Raw genomic sequence first — 24,399 nt, 5'->3', positions numbered from 1 at the left:
GGAGTGCAGCGGCAGGGACGTGGTCATCCACCCGTACATCCCACGTGACGTGGGCGCGAGAGTCGAGACGAGCGCCCTCTGCTGAACTGGAGGATGATGGCATGTAGAGACGGACTCCTCTGTGCTCCCGCACACTGGGAGGAATGGGAACGGCACTGCGCATGTCTCATAATGTCATGCGTCTTTTATTAACCTTTTCATCACCTGGACATTTTTCTGGGTTTTTTTGACACTTTCGGTTTTTCCTCCCCTTTTTCTCCAAAGAGTCATAACTCTCACTCATCCATGGATGGAGCTGTAGCTTGTCATGGTACAGTTCTGTGGTACATATAAAAGCTGTGATCGCTTTGTGTTCTGCCCGCGGCTGTTAACCAGTTAAATCCCACTGTCAATCACTGACACACCCCAGAACATGTCATTCATCCCACCCATCAGCGCCGGTCACGTAATCGCACACTGGGGAATACCTAATCCGAGCACCACATGAAGACCCCCCAGGCCGCCCCGGAGCACGAGTCTATCATTAACTCAAAACAGAAAATAAGGATTAAACAACCACAAGACGGATTTCATCAACCAATGTATAACGGCGCCGACCTGACACTGCCCGTAGGTTACTGAGCACAATCCTGCTGACAGGTTCCTTTTAAAAATACGAAAAAAAAAACAAATCCAAATCATGCCCATTGCCTAATTAAAAATAAAACAAAAAATACACATTGATATAGTTGCATATGTTAAAGCCTGATCTACCAAAATATCAAATAACTTAATCCTATCGGTAAACAACATAATGAGAAAAAAAATCAAAACACCAAAATTGTTTGGCAGGTACAACATTCTAATAAAATGCATCGCTAATACCCCCAAATTGTATGACTAATGGCTCCACGCAATGGACGCACGTTCAGTCGCAATCTAGTGACATGCAGGAGCCGCTTCCTACACTGCAATAGGAGCCATCAGCCAATCAGAGGCCGGCAGCTGACGTCACTACATATAATGTCACTGTCATGCACCGCTGCGTCCGAGACTCAAATGGTTGAGGAAGAGGACGCCACTGGACCGCGGCCAGGTAAGGAGAAACTTTTTTTTTTTTTACTGAAATCTGCAAGATGGGAAGAGATATTGGGTGAGCAGGATGAAGACATATGAGTCCAATATGAGAATACATATTTGGGAGCAGGATGGAGACATCTTAGAGGGGCAGGATGGAGACACATGAGGCCAGGATCAAAGAACATATGGGGGCAGAATGGATACACATGGGGCCATGATGGGAGGACATATTGGGGGCAGGATAGCAGGAAATATAAGGCCACGATGGAGACACATGGGGCCACGATGGGAAGACATATGGGGGGCAGGATGGAGACATATGGAGCCAGAGAGGGAAGACATATGGGGACAGGATGGAGACACATGGGGCCATGATGGGAGGACATATTGGGGGCAGGATAGCAGGAAATATAGGGCCACGATGGAGACACATGGGGCCACGATGGGAAGACATATGGGGGGCAGGATGGAGACACATGGGGCCATGATGGGAGGACATTTGAGGGGCAGGACAGGAGGACATATATTGGGCCAGGATGGCAGGAAATATGAGGCCACGATGGAGACACATGGGGCCATGATGGAAAGACATGCAGCCAGAATGGGAGGACACATGGGGCCAGAATGGGAGAACATATGTGGGCAGTATGGAGACACATGAGGCCAGGATGAAAGGACATATATGGGACCAGAATGGGAGAACATACGGGGTCAGGATGGTGACCCATGAGGCCAGGATGGGGGCAGGATGGAGACATATGGGGCCGGGAATCCTTAATCCTGAACTTGTTCCTGTGTCCGTCCTAGTCTGTACTAAGTCCGTTTCCTATACCTGTTTGTATCCTTGTCTGTTGCTTTCCCTACTCTGCTGTGTGTATTCTTGCGTCTGCTCCCGTCCCGCATCCTGCGGCTCTGCTCTGCCCTCCACATCCTGCAGCTCTGTTCTGCTCCGCTCTGCGCAATTTGCAGCCCTGCTCTACTCCCCACATCTTGCGGCTCTGCTCTCGCTCCGCATTCTTTGTGTCTTTGTCCTTCCAGTCTGAACTGGTTCCTATCTGTTCCCTTTTCCTACTCGTACCTACCTGTGTTCCTGCCCTACCCGTTACAGTCCCGATTCCTCCAGTCTGTTCCGTGCCCGCCTGCCTGCCAGAGTGCCAGCTGTGCCCACCTGCCTGGCAGAGTGCCAGCTATGCCTGCCTGCCTACCAGAGTGCCCACCTGCCTGTCAGAGTGCCAGCCATCCCCGCCTGCCTACCAGAGTGCCAGCCATCCCTGCCTGCCAGAGTGCCAGCTATGACTGCCTGCCTGCTAGAGTGCCAGCCGTGCTCACCAGAGTATGAGTCGTGCCTTTCTGTACTTGCCCGTTCCTGTCCCTAGAGTTCCGTCCCCAGTGGGATCAGCAGCCACAGCCAGACACACTGCCCCGGAGTGGTACCTGGCAGCTACCTGCCAGACAAGCCTGACCTCACCACTAGAGGCTCCAGTGAACACCAGGGTAGCTGGTAACTTTATACAGAGCTCTTGTGTATAATGTCACTGGTGATCATTATTAGCTGTACACTGACACTATATACAGAGCTCTTGTGTGTAATGTTACCGGTGATCACTGTATTCCTGTATTACCTGTACACTACGCACTATATACAGAGCTCCTGTGTATAATGTCACCAGTGAAGTCAGTGTGTTACCTGTACACTCACACTATACATTCACATTGAAAAAATGGTAATCCAGCTCACCCATAAACTGAAGACCCGCAGGGACTTGAAGGCCTGTGTAGGCAGCAGGAAATGAGGACAGCTTGGTAGGGAAGATGTCCAACAGCAGATCCGTAGGGGTAAGTGTTATAAACAACTATTTATTTAAAAAAAGATTAATCTGGTCCAATCCCAGGGATATGCAATTTTTACTAATATGTGATCTGGTCATGGTGTGGTGGTATTTCTTCCTTGTATGTGGTGGTAATACATGGTCTGGTCATGGTGTGGAGGTATTTATCCCATGTATGTGGTATTATTCAGTCATCATGTGGTGGTAATATGAAGTCTGGTAACAGTGTGCTGGTATTTGTTCCTTGTATGTGGTATTATTCGGTTACTATGTGGTGGTAATGTGGTCTGGTCACGATGTGGCGTTATTTGTCCTTTGTATGTGGCATTATTCGGTCACTATGTGGTGGTAATATGTGGTCTGGTCATGGTGTGGTGGTATTTGTTCCTTGTATGTCATATTATTTGGTCATTATGTGGTAGTAATATATGGTCTGGACATGGTGTAACTGAATTTGTCCCCTGTATGTGGTATTATTCGGTCACTATGTGGTGGTAACATGTGGTCCGGCCATGTTGTGATGGTATTTGTTCCATGTATGTGGTATTATTTGGTAACGATTGTCATGCTCGCGCCCAGACTGGTTGGCGCGGGCGTGCGGGGGAGTGGCCCCACTGGACCACAGACCAAACCTCCCTGGAAGGGGCGTAACTAAGTAGCTTCCTAGGTGTTCGCTGGAGCCTCTGATGGTGAGGTCAGACTTGTGCAATAGGAAGCTACCAGGTACCACTCCAGGGTGGAGTCTGGTTGTGGCTGCTGATCCCACTGGGGAACGGAACATAGACAAGCAAGCGGGCACGGCTGGCACATAGGCAGGCAGACGGGTACAACAGGAACACTGTCAGGCAGGCGGGCACGGCTGGCTCTCTGGTAGGCAGGCGGGCACGGCTGGCTCTCTGGCAGGACTGGTGGACAAGACTGGTACACTGGAAGAACCGTTAGGGACCGGTCTGCAGGCAGGTATGTAGAACGGGTAAGAACCTGTTCAGACACGAGGACCTAGGAATAAGTAGATAAAGACCGCAAGAGCGGATGCAGAGCGAAAGCACAGGAGCTAGAGCCAAGAACAGAAATGCAGGAGGCGGAGCCAAGAGCTGGAGGCAGAGCCAAGTGCAGACAGGCAGGAGGCAGAGCCAAGTGCAGGAGAAGTAGAACCGCAAGGAGCGGAGCCAGGTAGAACCGCAAGGAGCGGAGCCAGGTAGAACCGCAAGGAGCGGAGCCAGGTAGAACCGCAAGGAGCGGAGCCAGGTAGAACCGCAAGGAGCGGAGCCAGGTAGAACCGCAAGGAGCGGAGCCAGGTAGAACCGCAAGGAGCGGAGCCAGGTAGAACCGCAAGGAGCGGAGCCAGGTAGAACCGCAAGGAGCGGAGCCAGGTAGAACCGCAAGGAGCGGAGCCAGGTAGAACCGCAAGGAGCGGAGCCAGGTAGAACCGCAAGGAGCGGAGCCAGGTAGAACCGCAAGGAGCGGAGCCAGGTAGAACCGCAAGGAGCGGAGCCAGGTAGAACCGCAAGGAGCGGAGCCAGGTAGAACCGCAAGGAGCGGAGCCAGGTAGAACCGCAAGGAGCGGAGCCAGGTAGAACCGCAAGGAGCGGAGCCAGGTAGAACCGCAAGGAGCGGAGCCAGGTAGAACCGCAAGGAGCGGAGCCAGGTAGAACCGCAAGGAGCGGAGCCAGGTAGAACCGCAAGGAGCGGAGCCAGGTAGAACCGCAAGGAGCGGAGCCAGGTAGAACCGCAAGGAGCGGAGCCAGGTAGAACCGCAAGGAGCGGAGCCAGGTAGAACCGCAAGGAGCGGAGCCAGGTAGAACCGCAAGGAGCGGAGCCAGGTAGAACCGCAAGGAGCGGAGAGGTGCTGCGGGAGGGGTCTCTGCAGCAAAGCTGAGCAGAGCCACAAAGAATGTGGAGAGAAGCTGCAGCAAGGGATAACTGCAACAGCAGAAGATAAGCTGAGTAGAAAGGAGCAGAAACGCAGAAGTGAGGAGCAGAGGTAAAGTAACAAAGGTTCAGAGCAGGCAGAGCTGCAAGAGTGCGGAGTGTAAGCAGACTGAGAATACAAGGAAAGACAACAGGGAAGGAAGCCAAAGACTAGGAGACAGAGATAAGACTAAGCACAGACAAGGCAATGGAACAAGACACAAGGACAAAGACACTGGGACCAGGATATACTGCCTCCTGGTGGGCGGACAACAAGACCAAGGAAATAACACAGAGAATCCTCCAGAGAGGCAGTAACTCAGAGAAAGGCCAGGCAAACTCAGAAGCAAGACACTAACTGAGCTAACACATTGCACAGGCCCAGAACACTGGGTGGAGCTGAACTAAATACTGGAGGTCTCCTGGCAATTGGTCAGGAACAGATTGGACAGATGCACCTGATTCCTATAAGAACCAGAGAGTTCAGGCGCCGCCCCTCTATACACAGAACTATGAAGCATGCAGAGAGCAGAGACACAGAACATGGAGCTGGCAAGAAACAGAAACCACATCATGACCTGGAGCAGTGGGTAAGATAGTGTGAGAAATGCGAGGCCATGCCGTGATGCCAGCAGAGTTGTTACAACGATGTTGTGGTAATATATGATTAGGCAATGGTGTAACAGAATTTGTTCTGTGTATGTGATATTATTTGGTCACTATCTGGTGGTAATGTGTGATCTGTGATCTGGTCATGGTGTGATGGTATTTGTCCCTTGTATTGGGTATTATTTGGTCACTATGTGGTGGTAATATGTGGTCTGGTCATGGTGTGTTGGCATTTGTCACTTGTATGTGGTATTATTGGTCATTTTAAAAAATGTTTGTGACACATTGAATTAAAGAGAAAGAAATAAAAATATACCTAAAAAGAGTATTGGATATTTTAAGAATTGTTTAATGGGTTAGAGTAGAGTAGGGACCGGCCAAGAGAGTCTATCTTGTCGTAGTGGCGACTTAAAAAAAATCTTTTGGCCAAAACAAAAGCTGATGGCTTTGTATGTGATCTCGTGATGGGAACTGATAATGTGTGATTGGTGAGGACGTGGTGGAGATGTGGAGTTTTTCCTTGAGTGGGCGGTGGAACTGTGGAAGGTTCGAGGGGTGGAGGTGGAGAAGGGGTGGAGTCTCAAGGAGGCCCTGAAAATGTTGCCAATATGGGGCCCCGAAGTTCCTGGTGCCAGCTCTGAGTGGGACACCAAACAATCAGAGTTTTTCCACCAATCTAGATAAGTGATACCAGGTGAATGTGGGTCATTCCCTTTAAATGACAGATGACTAACATCAGAGTGCCTGTCACAACGTTATGCTGCCCTTAGAGAGAGAACCCTTTAACCTCTAGGCTTAGGATAATGGATCGTTTACTGATTGCTGTAGGTCCGACTGCTAGGACCCCATGAAGTCATCTATAACTACATTTGCAGTGTATGAATACTACTGTGTATGAAGTGGAATATTTTTGAGACTAATCTTTGCTAAAAGTATTGTGACTTATAAAGCTAGGTTCACATTGCGTTAGGGCAATCCGTTAAGCGCATAGCGCTAGCGGATTGCGCTAACGCAATGTTTCTCTAGGGTCCGCGTTCGGCGTCCCTGCTAGCGAAGAACAGACCTCGGGCGCACCTCGGTCCCTGCAAGCAGCGTCCGAGGTCCGTCACAAAAGAACGGCACATCGCTAGCGCGTGCCGAAAATGGCATGAGCTAGCGATGCGCTACAGGGAAAAATCACATTGCTGTCAATGGGTGCGCTAACGGACCCATTGCACGGCGTTAATTGCAACATTTTCGCCGTGCAACGCAGTCCGTTAGCGTTAACCCATTAACGCAATGTGAACCTAGCCTAAGGCTACTTTCACACTGGTGTCGGCACGGGGCCGTCGCCATGCGTCAGCCCGACGTGCCGACGCACAGTATGTTAATGTAGCACAACGGGGGCAGCGGATGCAGTTTTACAACGAATCCGCTGCCCCACTGTAATGTCCGGGGAGGCGGGGGCGGAGTTCCAGCCGCGCATGCGCGGTCGAAAATGTCGGACTTGACGCACAAAAAAAGTTATGTAACTTTTTTTGTGCCGACAGTCCGCCATAACACAACGCATCCGTCGCACGACGGGTGCGACGTGTGGCCATACGTCGCAATGCGTCGCTAAGGCTACGTTCACATTAGCGGCGCCCGCCGCAGCGGCGGGCGCCGCAGCGGCGCCGCATGCATCATGCGCCCCTATATTTAACATGGGGGCGCATGGACATGCGGTGCACTTGCTTTTTGCGCCGCATGCGTCCCTGCGGCGCCCGCGTCGGGTCGCGGAGGACGCAGCAAGTTGCATTTTTGCTGCGTCCAAAATCAATGAAAAAAAGGACGCATGCGGCGCAAAAAGCTGCGTTGTGCATGTGTTCACATTTGCGATGTGCGTTGCGGCGGCGACGCTGCGGCGCACACCGCAAATGTGAACGTAGCCTAATGTAAATCTATGGAGAAAAAACGCATCCTGCGGGCACATTTGCAGGATGCGTTTTTTCTCCAAAACGACGCATTGCGACGTACAGCAAACAACGCCAGTGTGAAAGTAGCCAAACTGTGACTTTATCTGTCTGCATAGAAAAATAGTGTTCTTTGGTGAAATGACCCCAACAGACTGGTAGAGACTCCTGCCCGCAGCGGCTTCAGAGGAATCCCACGTGCAGTAATCTGATTGGCCGCCAGATGGCGATGGCGGTGATAATGCTGAGGAGCGCCACATGTAACCGTTTCGCTTGTCACGTGACATACGGCAAATCTGTCACGTGACGAGGAGGAGATGGCGTCGGCCAGGACCGCTCACCCGTACTCGGCGTCCAGTAATGACCGGACCAGCTATCTGGGGGTCCGGATCCCTCCGGAGGTGGAGGGCATGGCCAGACACGTGAAGGACCTGGACAAGGATGTGTTCCGGCAGATATTGAAGGGTGAGCGCCGCCGCCTCCTCGGTCACTGGGTCATATTGGGGCCTATGTGTGATGATGAGTGTTCTCAGACACTGATTCTAGGGCGCTCCGACAGGTGGTTCTCCGTGATACTAGACGGTCCATAGCGGGGGCTGATCTCTCCATGTCCTGCTCGGATGTCACCGTCCTGCAATGTGACCTTTGCGGCAGAGCCCCTGCACATAGGCCGGTGTGGTGCGGCTGTGCCCGGTCTCCTGTATTGCGGCAGAGCCCCTGCACATAGGCCGGTGTGGTGCGGCTGTGCCCGGTGTCCTCTATTGCGGCAGAGCGCCCTGCACATAGGCCGGTGTGGTGCGGCTGTGCCCGGTCTCCTGTATTGCGGCAGAGCCCCTGCACATAGGCCGGTGTGGTGCAGCTGTGCCCGGTCTCCTGTATTGCGGCAGGGCCCCTGCACATAGGCCGGTGTGGTGCGGCTGTGCCCGGTGTCCTGTATTGCGGCAGGGCCCCTGCACATAGGCCGGTGTGGTGCGGCTGTGCCCGGTCTCCTGTATTGCGGCAGGGCCCCTGCACATAGGCCGGTGTGGTGCGGCTGTGCCCGGTCTCCTGTATTGCGGCAGAGCCCCTGCACATAGGCCGGTGTGGTGCGGCTGTGCCCGGTCTCCTGTATTGCGGCAGAGCCCCTGCACATAGGCCGGTGTGGTGCGGCTGTGCCCGGTGTCCTCTATTGCGGCAGAGCCCCTGCACATAGGCCGGTGTGGTGCGGCTGTGCCCGGTCTCCTGTATTGCGGCAGAGCCCCTGCACATAGGTCGGTGTGGTGCGGCTGTGCCCGGTCTCCTGTATTGCGGCAGAGCCCCTGCACATAGGCCGGTGTGGTGCAGCTGTGCCCGGTCTCCTGTATTGCGGCAGGGCCCCTGCACATAGGCCGGTGTGGTGCGGCTGTGCCCGGTGTCCTGTATTGCGGCAGGGCCCCTGCACATAGGCCGGTGTGGTGCGGCTGTGCCCGGTCTCCTGTATTGCGGCAGAGCCCCTGCACATAGGCCGGTGTGGTGCGGCTGTGCCCGGTCTCCTGTATTGCGGCAGAGCCCCTGCACATAGGCCGGTGTGGTGCGGCTGTGCCCGGTGTCCTCTATTGCGGCAGAGCCCCTGCACATAGGCCGGTGTGGTGCGGCTGTGCCCGGTCTCCTGTATTGCGGCAGAGCCCCTGCACATAGGTCGGTGTGGTGCGGCTGTGCCCGGTCTCCTGTATTGCGGCAGGGCCCCTGCACATAGGCCGGTGTGGTGCGGCTGTGCCCGGTCTCCTGTATTGCGGCAGAGCCCCTGCACATAGGCCGGTGTGGTGCGGCTGTGCCCGGTCTCCTCTATTGCGGCAGAGCCCCTGCACATAGGCTACGTTCACATTTGCGTTGTGCGCCGCAGCGTCGGCGCCGCAACGCACAACGCAAACAAAAACGCGGCAAAACGCATGCACAACGCTGCGTTTTGCGCCGCATGCGTCCTTTTTTCTATTGATTTTGGACGCAGCAAAAATGCAACTTGCTGCGTCCTCTGCGCCCGGACGCGGGCGCCGCAGTGACGCATGCGGCGCAAAACGCAAGTGCACCGCATGTCCATGCGCCCCCATGTTAAATATAGGGGCGCATGACGCATGCGGCGACGCTGCGGCGCCCGACGCTGCGGCGCACACCGCAAATGTGAACGTAGCCATAGGCCGGTGTGGTGCGGCTGTGCCCGGTCTCCTGTATTGCGGCAGAGCCCCTGCACATAGGTCGGTGTGGTGCGGCTGTGCCCGGTCTCCTGTATTGCGGCAGGGCCCCTGCACATAGGTCGGTGTGGTGCGGCTGTGCCCGGTCTCTATTGCGGCAGGGCCCCTGCACATAGGTCGGTGTGGTGCGGCTGTGCCCGGTCTCCTCTATTGCGGCAGAGCCCCTGCACATAGGCCGGTGTGGTGCGGCTGTTCCCGGTGTCCTCTATTGCGGCAGAGCCCCCTGCACATAGGCCGGAGTGGTGCGGCTGTGCCCGGTCTCCTGTATTGCGGCAGAGCCCCCTGCACATAGGTCGGTGTGGTGCGGCTGTGCCCGGTCTCCTGTATTGCTGCAGAGCGCCCTGCACATAGGCCGGTGTGGTGCAGCTGTGCCCGATCTCCTGTATTGCGGCAGAGCTCCTGCACATAGGCCGGTGTGGTGCGGCTGTGCCCGGTCTCCTCTATTGCGGCAGGGCCCCTGCACATAGGCCGGTGTGGTGCGGCTGTGCCCGGTCTCCTCTATTGCGGCAGAGCTCCTGCACATAGGCCGGTGTGGTGCGGCTGTGCCCGGTTTCCTGTATTGCGGCAGAGCCCCTGCACATAGGCCGGTGTGGTGCGGCTGTGCCCGGTCTCCTCTATTGCGGCAGAGCCCCTGCACATAGGCCGGTGTGGTGCGGCTGTGCCCGGTGTCCTCTATTGCGGCAGGGCCCCTGCACATAGGCCGGTGTGGTGCGGCTGTGCCCGGTCTCCTCTATTGCGGCAGAGCCCCTGCACATAGGCCGGTGTGGTGCGGCTGTGCCCGGTCTCCTCTATTGCGGCAGAGCTCCTGCACATAGGCCGGTGTGGTGCGGCTGTGCCCGGTCTCCTGTATTGCGGCAGAGCCCCTGCACATAGGCCGGTGTGGTGCGGCTGTGCCCGGTCTCCTCTATTGCGGCAGGGCCCCTGCACATAGGTCGGTGTGGTGCGGCTGTGCCCGGTCTCCTCTATTGCGGCAGAGTCCCCTGCACATAGGTCGGTGTGGTGCGGCTGTGCCCGGTCTCCTCTATTGCGGCAGAGCCCCTGCACATAGGCCGGTGTGGTGCGGCTGTGCCCGGTCTCCTCTATTGCGGCAGAGCCCCTGCACATAGGCCGGTGTGGTGCGGCTGTGCCCGGTCTCCTCTATTGCGGCAGAGCCCCTGCACATAGGCCGGTGTGGTGCGGCTGTGCCCGGTGTCCTCTATTGCGGCAGAGCCCCTGCACATAGGCCGGTGTGGTGCGGCTGTGCCCGGTCTCCTCTATTGCGGCAGAGCCCCCTGCACATAGGCCGGTGTGGTGCGGCTGTGCCCGGTCTCCTCTATTGCGGCAGAGCCCCTGCACATAGGCCGGTGTGGTGCGGCTGTGCCCGGTCTCCTCTATTGCGGCAGAGCCCCCTGCACATAGGCCGGTGTGGTGCGGCTGTGCCCGGTGTCCTCTATTGCGGCAGAGCCCCCTGCACATAGGCCGGTGTGGTGCGGCTGTGCCCGGTCTCCTCTATTGCGGCAGAGCCCCTGCACATAGGCCGGTGTGGTGCGGCTGTGCCCGGTCTCCTCTATTGCGGCAGAGCCCCTGCACATAGGCCGGTGTGGTGCGGCTGTGCCCGGTGTCCTCTATTGCGGCAGAGCCCCTGCACATAGGCCGGTGTGGTGCGGCTGTGCCCGGTCTCCTCTATTGCGGCAGAGCCCCCTGCACATAGGCCGGTGTGGTGCGGCTGTGCCCGGTCTCCTCTATTGCGGCAGAGCCCCTGCACATAGGCCGGTGTGGTGCGGCTGTGCCCGGTCTCCTCTATTGCGGCAGAGCCCCTGCACATAGGCCGGTGTGGTGCGGCTGTGCCCGGTGTCCTCTATTGCGGCAGAGCCCCTGCACATAGGCCGGTGTGGTGCGGCTGTGCCCGGTCTCCTCTATTGCGGCAGAGCCCCCTGCACATAGGCCGGTGTGGTGCGGCTGTGCCCGGTCTCCTCTATTGCGGCAGAGCCCCCTGCACATAGGCCGGTGTGGTGCGGCTGTGCCCGGTGTACTCTATTGCGGCAGAGCCCCTGCACATAGGCCGGTGTGGTGCAGCTGTGTCCGGTCTCCTGTATTGCGGCAGAGCCCCTGCACATAGGCCGGTGTGGTGCAGCTGTGTCCGGTCTCCTGTATTGCGGCAGAGCCCCTGCACATAGGCCGGTGTGGTGCGGCTGTGCCCGGTCTCCTCTATTGCGGCAGAGCCCCCTGCACATAGGCCGGTGTGGTGCGGCTGTGCCCGGTCTCCTCTATTGCGGCAGAGCCCCCTGCACATAGGCCGGTGTGGTGCGGCTGTGCCCGGTGTACTCTATTGCGGCAGAGCCCCTGCACATAGGCCGGTGTGGTGCAGCTGTGTCCGGTCTCCTGTATTGCGGCAGAGCCCCCTGCGCATAGGCCAGTGTGGTGCAGCTGTGCCCGGTCTCATCTTATTTACTTTATGCTGGAAATTTGCACCAAAATGACCAAAAGTAAACCTCCTCAGAGGTCAGCGCACTGAGCCCTGGGAATTTCTCAGCTCTGAGAACTAGCTTGGTGCTAATTGATGCTTTTTATCTATGGAAAGTGGCGCATGAACAGTAGTAAACCCGATCTGACAGGTTTCCAGCTGATCTGTTTGAAGATTACTAAATAATCTTCTAATGTTTCCATGAAGAACCGCAGAGTAAGGCCGTGTTCACACTATCAGTATTTGTAAGACAAAACCCCGAGTGGGACAGTCGGCGAAAAAGTATAATAGAAACACGTCACCACTTCTGTATTTATCACCCACTCCTGGCTTTGTTTTGGCTTACACATACTGATATCAAATACTGAATGTGTGAATGTGGCGTAAGACATTTTTCCACAGCAGCACTGACCCCCTGTCAAAAGTAGTGACTGAGTGGGAATCATCACCCTCTCCTCAGCCAAGCAAGGTTCTCTGCATACAGGAGAGCAGGATCACACGGTGGCATTACTGATAGATCCTGTTGTGTATAGGGAACCTGCTAATACATGTGGGGTAGTGGTATTGGCCCAAAAAAAAAAAAAGATATATAGTTCATACCAATAACGGTATTTCTCTGAGCCCATGATGGACCCATGGAGAGAGGGGATCCACCCATCAAGGGCAGGAAACCTACAGATAAAAAGGCGGTACCTCTCTCCCGCATCAGTTTGGTTTCCTGTCCTTGATGGGAGACCTACAGCAGACATACCTCGTCGTGGGAATTCCGGGCCCAATCAGTCCGACTCAGACTGCGGGGTCCCCCTGTCTCGGCTTGTGTGGTGTCCCGAGGCGCCACCCCTGGGGCTAGTGGGCCTCTAGGGTGTGCGGGGGAGGTGGCATGGAGTTCGCGGCCACCTCCCTAGGTGAGATCCACTGCAGCAGCGACAGCATCCAGGGGGGTCCCTCTGGATGGGGGGGAGTGGCGCGGCTCTCCCCCCGGAGCGTCAGCCCTGCTCGCTGGAAAATACGGGGGTTCCGGTGTGCAGCGTCCTGCCATTTTGGAGGGCGGGACCTGGTCATGTTTCTCGCGCGAACACGGGCCATTGCGCATGCGCAGGTTCGGCGGGGCCTCAGAGCGCAGCAGCGTTACTGCGCAGGTTTAAATAGACGGCGGGAATCACCGCCGCATAAAAGGGAGAAGTAGCCCAGGCAAGCGCTTCTGTGAGCTCAACCAGGTAACATGAGCGACCTAGAGGCATCACCCCTATCAAAATCATCACCACCACCTGCGTCGCCGCAGCAGCAACAAAGGCGACGCCCGCAAAAAGGACACTAAGATGTCACTGGTATAGGACGCCAAAGGTCCCTGCATAGCAAGGAGTCAAGTACGGCGTCCGGCACAAGGATGACAGATGCAGAGCATCCCCAACCGGTATTTATGGGTCCGCAAGGTGGTAAGTGACCTCCGTGAAAGTCTGTGACAGTAAGGACATATTTGTCTTTTCTTACTTTAGGGGAAGAAAAGCTTAGGCAAATCTAAGCATAGGATTTGTGCCCTTTGTAGAGAGGACCTTCCGACTACCTGGGGAAAAAAAGGCTTTTTAGCGTGTGTATACAGCAGACTGTATCCGAAGGGCTTCCCGGGTTCGCAGCCGACCTCAAAACCCTGATAAAAAATCAGGTGAGACACCTTTAGATCCCTAAAGGGTGGTAAAAAGCGGAGGAAGACCAGGCACAGGTCCCCATCTTCTGGGTCTAATATTACGGATAGTGAAGATGTGGACTCAGATACATCTAACTCCTCTTCTTCCTCTGGGGGTCACAGCTGTTTTCCTTTGGAAGACACAGACTGCCTCATTAAAGCAGTTAGAAGCACTATGGGGCTAGCGGACCCTCACCCAAAGAGATCAGTTCAGGACATCATGTTTGGGGGTCTTGAGCAAAAAAAGAGGAGAGCATTTCCCCTTAACGAGACAATATCTGCATTAATCAAGAGTGGAAAAAACCCATAAGGAAGGCGTTACTAACACCAAAAAGAAAATACTCTTTTGAGGATGAATCTTGCTCCTTCTGGGAAAAAGCCCCTAAACTAGATGTCGCCATAGCTAAGGCATCAAAGAAATTTGCCCTACCATTTGAGGACATGGGGGTCTTGAAAGATCCCATGGACAAAAAGGCAGACGCCTTTCTCAAAAGTTCCTGGGAAGCAGCTGGGGGAGGTCTAAAACTGGCGGTTGCCGCTGCATGTACGTCCCGTTCATTAATGGTACGGTTAGACCAATTGGAAAGCCAGCTAAAAGGGAAATCATCCCGGGACTCCATATTAAACACCTTGCCGGTGATGCGGGGGGCGACCGCTTTTTTGGCTGATGCCTCCGCCGATTCAATCAGGCTGGCTGCTAGGTCGGCAGTTTTCTCTAACGCAGCTAGATGCGCCCTATGGCTTAAGTGTTGGCCAGGGGACCTACAGACAAAATCCAAATTGTGTACCATCTCTTGTGAGGGCGAATTCTTATTTGGCCCCACCTTAGACGACAACTTAGAAAAGGCAGGGGATAAAAAGATACCTTTCCCCTCTCTGGGTTTCCCTTCCTACAGAAGGCCCTTTCGGAGCAAGAGGTTTTTCCTAAGGAAGCCAGGGAAAAACCAAGACAAGTGGGAGGATAAGAGAAACAAGAACAAAGGGTTTTTGTTCAATAAGAGCCCCAGTGACAACAAACAACCTTCCCAATGAATGTTTGCCCCAGGTGGGGGGAAGACTGTCCCTCTTTCTCTCGGCCTGGGAGAAGATTACCAGCAGTACATGGATTTTGAACATAATAAAATCGGGACTAAAACTAACATTTCTCAAACTCCTTTGTCCCTCCTTTATGGTGACATCACCAAGATCTTCAGGGGAGGAGCAGCTAGCATTAGTAAAGGAGGTCATTGAACTGGTGAACAAGGGGGTTCTCCTAGAAGTTCCCCCTCAAGAAAAAAGGGCAAGGATATTATTCCCCTCTGTTCCTAAGGAAAAAGCCGGATGGGTCATACAGGACTATCGTAAACCTGAAAAATCTAAACAAATACCTAGAGCTCCAAGCGTTCAAGATGGAAACAATAAAGACATCTATAAAAATGCTGTTTCCTCTGTGTTTCATGGTAGTCCTGGACCTGAAGGATGCCTACTATCACATCCCTATCCACAGAGATCACCAAAGATTTCTCGGGATAGCAGCTCTCCCCTTCGGGCTAGCCATAGCTCCAAGAGTATTCACCAAACTAGTTGCGGAGGTAATGGCTCACCTCAGGGAACAGGACACCCTGATAGTGCCATAGCTCGACGACTTCCTGGTAATTGGCACCTCTCCCCAACACTGCGGCAAACAGCTAGAAACAATAATACTCACTAGAAAACCTGGGCTGGTTGGAAACTTAAAAAAAATCCAAGTTATTACCATCCCAAATCCAAGAATATCTGGGTCTTAAGGCCCCGTCTCACTAAGCGATTTACCAACGATCACGACCAGCGATACGACCTGGCCGTGATCGTTGGTAAGTCGCTGTGTGGTCGCTGGGGAGCTGTCACACAGACCGCTCTCTCCAGCGACCAACGATCAGGGGAACGACTTCGGCATCTTGAAACTGTCTTCAACGATGCCGAAGTCCCCCTGCAGCACCCGGGTAACCAGGGTAAACATCGGGTTACTAAGCGCAGGGCCGCGCTTAGTAACCCGATGTTTACCCTGGTTACCAAAAAAAACAAACACTACATACTCGCCTTTCGGTGTCCAGGTCCCTTGCCGTCTGCTTCCTGCTCTGACTGAGATCCGGCCGTACAGTGAGAGCAGATCACAGCGGTGACGTCACTGCTGCGCTCTCACTTCTCACTGTACGGCCGGCAGTCAGTGAGAGCAGGAAGCAGACGGCAAGGGACCTGGACACCGAAAGGCGAGTATGTACTGTTTGTTTTTTTTTGGTAACCAGGGTAAACATCGGGTTACTAAGCGCGGCCCTGCGCTTAGTAACCCGATGTTTACCCTGGTTACCAGTGAAGACATCGCTGGATCGGTGTCACACACACCGATTCAGCGATGTCAGCGGGGCCTCAACGACCAAAAAAAGGTCCAGGCCATTCCGACACGACCAGCGATCTCGCAGCAGGGGCCTGATCGCTGGTACGTGTCACACATAGCGAGATCGCTATGGAGGTCGCTGTTGCGTCACAAAACTTGTGACTCAGCAGCGATCTCGCTAGCGATCTCGCTATGTGAGACGGGGCCTTTACTCTAGACTCCGTAAAACAAGAATGCCGCCTTCCAGCAGAAAAAATACAAAAAATATCGGGGCTAGTGTCCAGAATGCAAGATCTCCCCTCCATAACCCTCCGCCAAGCCATGTCCCTCTTGGGATCCATGACATCATGCATCCCTGCAGTCCAATGGGCTCAAATCCATGCAAGGCACCTTCAATGGCAAATCTTGTCAGAAGAAGTCTCTCTCTAAAAGGGAATTTAGAAGGTACGTTCAGTTTATCTCCGCACACAACTCGGTCACTAAACTGGTGGACATCGCAAAACCATCTTTCTCGAGGGGTCCCGTGGGTAACTCCAACTTCAAAAATAGTAACCACGGACGCAAGCCCCAGCGGGTGGGTGGCTCATCTGAACGACCTATTAGCCCAAGGTACTTGGCCACCGACTCTGGCAGAAGCATCTTCCAACATGAAAGAACTGCTGGCAGTCAAGTTTGCACTACTGGAGTTCTTAGGTCCCCTTCACTCCCACCATGTCAGGATTATGTCAGGCAACAGGGTAGTGAGAGCGTACCTGAATCATCAAGGGGGTTCTCGCTCTCAAAAACTGATTGAAGTAGCCAAATCAATATTCCACATAGCCGAAAGCAACCTTCTATCCCTGTCAGGCCTTCATATAAAAGGGGTGGACAATTACAGAGCGGACTTTGAGTCGTTCCCGCCTAAAGCAAGGGGAATGGGAGCTAAATCAATCAGTGTTCACACAGATTACAGAAAAATGGGGTGTTCCGAGCATAGACCTCTTCGCAAACAACCTGAACAAAAAAGTAAACACTTTCTGTTCCATAACCCCATTGGGGAACCCAGTATCATTAGATGCGTTCCTGATTCCTTGGCTCCATCAACTAGCATATGCATATCCCCAAATCGCTCAGATTCCGGCGGTGCTGAGGAAGATTCTGGAGGACCGGGCGCATGTGATCTTAATAGCCTCGTTCTGGCCGAAGAGGCCTTGGTTCTCTTGGATGATGAGAATGTCAATCTCCGACCCATGGGTACTTCCAGATCTTCCAAACCTCCTCTCCCAGGGTCCAGTTCATCATCCGCAAGTTGCAAGCTTACACTTGACAGCCTGGCATTTGAGAGGGAGCTACTAGAAAGTAGAGGATTTTCTCCGGGACTGTTTTCTACTCTACTACAAAGTAGGAAACCGATTTCAACCAAACAGTATGGGAAAATATGGAAAAAATTCCTCTCATACTCAGGCGCTAAAATAGATGAGGGAGTCCCTCTTAAATCCATACCAGAATTCCTACAAAATGGGTTGGAAATCGGTCTGGCCACAAGTACCCTGAAAGTCCTTGTGGCAGCATTGGGAGCTCTATTTAACTATGATTTGGCAGGGAATCGGTGGGTTTCCAGGTTCATCAGGGCAGCAGGTAGATCGAGACCTCTTCCTGTAAGGGTTACCCCTCAATGGGATTTAAATTTGGTCCTTAAGGCCCTGACTAAACCTCCCTTCGAACCCTTAGCAGATATCCCATTGAAAATCCAATCCCTCATAACATCTCTGCTAGTCGCCATCACCTCTGCACGTAGAGTTAGCGACATACAGGCTCTATCTGCTAACCTTCCTTACACCCAGTTTTTGGAGGATAGGGTTGTTCTCAAAACAGACCCAGCATACCTCCCGAAAGTAGCATCCCGATTCCATAGAACTCAAGAGATCTCTCCCCTCCTTTTGTCCCAACCCTAAAAACAAGGAGGAAAAATCCTTACATACACTAGATGTCAGAAGATGCCTCATGCATTACATAGAAGCCACCAGAGCGAGTAGGGAGGACGCCGCTCTTTTTGTGTGTTTTCAGGGTCTCCGGAGGGGGAAAAAAGCCTCCAAAGCCACTTTGGCGAGATGGATCACGGAAGCCATCAGCCTATCATACTCATAAGTGGGATTCCCGTCCCGGGAGATGTCAAGTCTCACTCAACGAGAGCAGTAGCAACCTCTTGGGAGGAGAAGGCCGGAGCTTCAATTGACCAGATATGTAGAGCTGCTACCTGGTCCTCACATCGACATTCTGTAGGCACTATAGATTGGACCTTATCTCCTTTTCAGACCTTACCTTTGGTAAAAGGGTTCTGGAAGCGGTGGTCCCTCCCTGAATGTACAATCTCTGCAAATCTCTCCGTGGTGTTGTCATGGGCGTCAGAGAAAAATATAGTTCTTACCGATAACGGTATTTCTCTGAGCCCATGACGGCACCCGTACATTCCCTCCCTTCACTGATGGTTGTGCACATTAATATAGTGCCATATGCTAATAATCTGAACAGCCACGCGGTATCTCAATTAAGTTTAAGTAATGTTAAAAGTAAGACTCAGTTTCTTAGTTTCCCATCATTCTCTAGTAAACAACTGATGCGGGAGAGAGGTACTGCCTTTTTATCTGTAGGTTTCCTGTCCTTGGTGGGCGGATCCCCTCTCTCCGTGGTGCTGTCATGGGCTCAGAGAAATACCCGTTATCGGTAAAAATATATATATATATATATATATATATATATATACTAGACTGTGGCCCGATTCTAACGCATCGGGTATTCTAGAATATGCATGTCCCCGTAGTATATGGACAATGATGATTCCAGAATTCGCGGCAGACTGTACCCGTCTCTGATTGGTCGAGGCAACCTTTATGACATCATCGTCGCCATGGCAACCATTAAGACATCTACGTCATAGAACTTAACACAATTGAATGAAATTATGAAACAGATCATCCAAATATATAAACCACATTACATGAACTGTAACTGTATTTAAATAAATCATCGGACAAAAGAAGGACATTGACACTATAATATATTTATTAACAATATCAAGCCAAAATATTTTTGTACACCACATTTCTTGTGAATACCTTTGTACTACCTATAAGCAACTTTCCTTGTAAAGGGGTAGGAAGAACTTGCACCTTGACGTTGGATCTCATTTTAACTCTTGAAAATGCAACGTAGAGTTGTCCATGACCAAAAACGGGCTGCGGTAGATATATGCCAACACGGTGTAGAGTTTGACCTTGGGACTTGTTTATTGTCATGGCAAAAGCTGGTTTTAGTGGAAACTGTCGACGCCGAAGCCTAAATGGAAGACCGGTGTCTGAAGGACATAAATCAATGCGTGGAATGAACACTTCATCTCCTTTTGCTGATCCAGTGATCACTCTTGCTTGAATGACGTGAGAATGGAGTCCAGTAACAATAAGGCGAGTTCCATTACATAGACCATTTTTCGTATTTAGATTCCGCAGCAACATTATGATTGTTCCAACTTTGAGTTGAAGTCTGTGGGATGGCATTCCTGATGGCGTAAGACTATTTAAAAATTCAACTGGATAATGCTCTCGTTCATCTTCATTGTCTACATCCACTGAATCATCACTTTTATACAACTTATAGTCACCAGGCATTCTATCCATCACCTGGGAATTTAGCAGAGCCACGTCATCATTCTTCGGACAGAGAATTGCATGAGAAGAGGCCCTCTCAACACTGCTTTGGTCATTCACATCAATTTCAATGCATTGTCCAAAAACATCAGTTACGATGCAGTCAGTGCACAACATGTCTTCTGGTATTTCAATAATATCTTCTCCAAGGTTGTATTCGTTGCTAAGTTCACCGTTGCCAAGTTTAAGAAGCCAGTTGCTATACTCTGGGTCCGAAGATCGCATATTGTTAATTAGTTGGAGTTTATTGAACTGTTTCCAAAGGTCAGACATTTTTAAGCTGGACTCGATAACATCTGTTCTTGTTCCATTTGGTATGACTGGAAGGCATTGCCTAAAATCTCCGCCGATGACAAAAACTTTACCTCCAAACGGAATTTTATTTTTTTCAGCAACATTTGTAGTCATTACTTCACGCAGAAGTCTGTCAATTAAGCTCAAAGCATATTTGGGTGCCATGGTGCACTCGTCAAGTATGAAAACATGTGCATTTTTTAACAGTCTTCCTGCAAATGTGTCTTGTTTTATTCTGGAAATAGAGATTTCATTGACTGGAACTGGTATCCCAAAGAGTGAATGGATAGTGCGACCTCCTCGTAAAAGGTTTCCTGCAATCCCTGTTGTAGCCGACGGCAATACGACTTTTCCCAACCCTCTAACGTGATGCATTATAACTTCATAGAGGTATGTTTTACCGCTCCCTCCTGGACCGTCAATAAAGAAACATTTTGGCCTTGCATCTGCTTGGTTTTCTATAGCGCTCACAATAGTGTCATATGCAATCCGTTGTTGTTCATTTAAGGAGTTTCTCTTCTCTGTTGCCAACAATAATTCATAAGCTTCGTCATACTCTGGAACTTGTGGAACTTGAATGGCAGGCTGGGGCAAATTAAAGTCTGAAAACGTTTTTCCATGTAGTAGTAAGATATTTTGGACATCTTGCATGGCATAAGATTCGCAATTTTGACAACTTCCACTTCTGTTGTGAAGACGTAAGCAGTAGTCCTCGATTAGATGTTCTTTAAAATTTGTCCAAAGTTGAGCTGGATTTGTAGGCGATCCAAATACACAGATGTAGGCAAACAATTCACGAAGTTGCTTAGGCATATGTAGGGTAACTGCATCTTCTAAAGTAAGTTTCCACACAGTATCATCCAATAGAAGTCCTAAAGCCAAAGCTGCAGCTTTAAATGTATCGTGCAATACTCCGTTAACTGTTTTCAAATCGTCATAAGTTTTAGCTCCTTTGATATGTAGTAGTAACAGCCGAAGGCAATATCTTTCTTGATCCTTGACACTAACAGTATACATGCGTCCAATTATTCTGCTAACTCCTCGTTGTCTTGGATTCCAAGTTTTATTCCAAACGTAATGCTCTGGAATCTCTCGGTACAAATACTGCCTTGCGTTTTCGTCACGTTGGTTCAGCAAAAACCATTCCATTAATGTTGATGTCGTGCTTAAAGTTTTTGAGACATCTTTGACTTCAGCATCTTCAAAGAAATAAAGCTGCTGTTGATTTGGTAAATGAATAGCTAAACGTATAATGGCATGGGACTGTGAATGCATTGGAAACGCAAATATCCTCCAAGCAGCTTCTGGAGCACTGACATATCTTGAGTCAACAAAAGTTGATGATTCATCGTGATTGACTGTTTTCTGTTGTATTTCGATGTTAGCTTTGTCATGCCCCTTGTAGATGTACTTGAAGAGATATTTTACACTTTTTATTGAAGCACAGATTTCTACGTTGATGTGACAGTTGTAGCATTTTGATAAGTACGGGTTGTATGGGACTATCCATGAGTTATTTATAATTTTATTGTTGCAAGCTATGTTATCAATGTGTTGTCGCCGATAGGATGGGTAGCCATCCAAGTCTTTAACAGTGTGCTGTTTCAACTCCTTTGGAAACCCTTTTGTACACTTTCCGTTTTCCATGCATGGACTTTTTGGATTTGCTACACCGCATGGGCCATGAATCATATGAGAGACAACAATATTATACAGTTCAGGATACTTTTCTTGGTTAGGAATTTCAGCCCACACTATATTGTCGATTTCTTCCTCCGTACGAATCTTGGAATCCGTGTCTAAGATAATTAGTATATGCGCATGTGGGAGACCTCGTTTCTGAAACTCTATGACGTGTACCATTGCTACGACTGTTCCAAAAAGCCCATTTTTGATGTCTTTCAAAAGGCTGATGAGTCTCAGTCGAAATACGCGTGCGACTAAGTCCGGCCTGTGTTCAACTTTTTGCCAGGGTTCTAGATTTTCGGTAATTTCTGGCCATTTAGGATTACAGGTCATTGTCACAAAAATGTCAGGTCTTCCAAACTTTGTTACTATTGCCATTGCATCTTGATAACGCTGTTGCATGTTGCGGGGGCTACCTTCAAACGACGGGAGGATTACTGTTTTTCCAATTGGAATTCCCTTTTCAATTGATTGTTTTTGCAAATGTTCTTGAAGAACGCAGTAGTCTTCGACTTTAAGTTGTTTTTGGCTCATTCTTATGAAATTTAGACGATTAGCTTCAATTTTAACATATGCGTCAACTAAGTACTGTTGTGTCAGTTTCCCACCGTTTAAAATAGGATTGAAGTAATTTCGGACAGACAGACGAAAACTGTAGTATTGCAGTTGTGTAATTCTTCTTGAAGTTCCTTGTTGGTTTTAAGTTTTCATGCCACCCTTGTTCACCTCTTGGAAAGAATAGCGGATACAGAAGAGCATCAAGGTTGCTGTGCAAAATGCTAATTCGTTGTGTCTTAGGAACCAAAGGGTTGTTTTGGTCTGGCTTAAGATGGACTAATATATCCCTTTGAAAAGGAGGTTCTCCATCATCGTTTTGAAAAACAACTGCGACCTCACTTACACGTGGTTTGTTGTAAAGTCGAGGATTCTGTTTACGTTCTTGTTTAATGGCCATGACAATAGAAGGCATTTCAGTACCATTTTGTATAGCCCTCTGTTCCTCCTCAGCTTGAACGTCTTTTAGCATGCGATATGCGGCAGCAAATGGGCTTATTTTTTGTAAATGTACAGCAATTTGGTTCATCAGTTCAGCATCACACTTTTCGTTTTCTTTTAGGTTCATTCTTTGTTCTGTAGCCTCATTTGTATCAATGATGTATAATTGTGCAAATTTTGGTGGTTGTCCTATTTCTGGGTGAAGTGTTCCAGTGCGATGGTAGATCTGGCCGTGAATTTTAAAACAATACGGTCCGAATCCAGGGGGCGGTGCAATGTTGGCACCGAATGAAGCAAACGCATGAGAACTGTTGATGCTTCTGATATTTTCCATAAAATTTCTACTGTGTTGATGCATTCCTTTCATTAACTGCTCAAACAGATCTGAGTAGTGAGGTCTCGGTAGCATAACTTTTCCTTTTTGGCAGCATTGAGTAAACTGATTGTCAGATGGTTTTTCATCAATGAAATTCAGAGAGTCGCATTTAGAGCAAACTGCATTCATATTCCCACAGTAGTGTTCATGAATTGTACTTTCATTGTCTGTTACGTAATGTGCAAGTTGTTGAATATTGTCCTGTTCGTGCCTTAGTTGGTAGAGCATTCGTTTTTTATGAATTTGGCGATCATGTTGTTCCTGTCGTACAACAGTTTGTTGTGGTGTCTCCTGTTGGCGACATTGTCTGTGAGATTCCGCATCCTGGGCTTGTCTGGCGGCGGTTTGTTGTGGTGTCTCCTGTTGGCGACATTGTCTGTGAGATTCCACATCCTTGGCTTGTCTGGCGGTGGTTTGTTGTGGTGTCTCCTGTTGGCGACATTGTCTGTGAGATTCCACATCCTGGGCTTGTCTGGCGGCGGTTTGTTGTGGTGTCTCCTGTTGGCGACATTGTCTGTGAGATTCCACATCCTGGGCTTGTCTGGCGGCGGTTTGTTGTGGTGTCTCCTGTTGGCGACATTGTCTGTGAGATTCCACATCCTGGGCTTGTCTGGCGGCGGTTTGTTGTGGTGTCTCCTGTTGGCGACATTGTCTGTGAGATTCCACATCCTGGGCTTGTCTGGCGGCGGTTTGTTGTGGTGTCTCCTGTTGGTGACATTGTCTGTGAGATTCCACATCCTGGGCTTGTCTGGCGGCGGTTTGTTGTGGTGTCTCCTGTTGGCGACATTGTCTGTGAGATTCCACATCCTGGGCTTGTCTGGCGGCGGTTTGTTGTGGTGTCTCCTGTTGGCGAAATTGTCTGTGAGATTCCACATCCTGGGCTTGTCTGGCGGCGGTTTGTTGTGGTGTCTCCTGTTGGCGAAATTGTCTGTGAGATTCCACATCCTGGGCTTGTCTGGCGGCGGTTTGTTGTGGTGTCTCCTGTTGGCGACATTGTGAGATTCCACATCCTGGGCTTGTCTGGCGGCGGTTTGTTGTGGTGTCTCCTGTTGGCGACATTGTCTGTGAGATTCCACATCCTGGGCTTGTCTGGCGGCGGTTTGTTGTGGTGTCTCCTGTTGGCGAAATTGTCTGTGAGATTCCACATCCTGGGCTTGTCTGGCGGCGGTTTGTTGTGGTGTCTCCTGTTGGCGACATTGTCTGTGAGATTCCACATCCTGGGCTTGTCTGGCGGCGGTTTGTTGTGGTGTCTCCTGTTGGCGACATTGTCTGTGAGATTCCACATCCTGGGCTTGTCTGGCGGCGGTTTGTTGTGGTGTCTCCTGTTGGCGACATTGT

General features: G+C 51.1%; 1 protein-coding gene across 1 annotated transcript in view; it reads left to right on the top strand.

The window, feature by feature from the left end:
- The first annotated feature begins 7,602 nt into the window (after positions 1-7,602).
- The window catches only part of COMMD5 (COMM domain containing 5), a 38,774-nt gene continuing 21,977 nt past the window's right edge, over positions 7,603-24,399 (top strand). Inside the window, exon 1 of the mRNA XM_077285201.1 lies at positions 7,603-7,804. Within this exon, the coding sequence (XP_077141316.1) occupies positions 7,657-7,804 (148 nt within the window). The 5' untranslated portion in view covers positions 7,603-7,656. The remainder of the gene's footprint in view (positions 7,805-24,399) is intronic.

The sequence above is a fragment of the Ranitomeya variabilis genome, chromosome 2 (genome assembly GCF_051348905.1).
Source record: "Ranitomeya variabilis isolate aRanVar5 chromosome 2, aRanVar5.hap1, whole genome shotgun sequence".
In the NCBI taxonomy this organism is placed as follows: domain Eukaryota; kingdom Metazoa; phylum Chordata; class Amphibia; order Anura; family Dendrobatidae; genus Ranitomeya; species Ranitomeya variabilis.
This window is presented reverse-complemented; position numbering and strand designations above follow the sequence as displayed.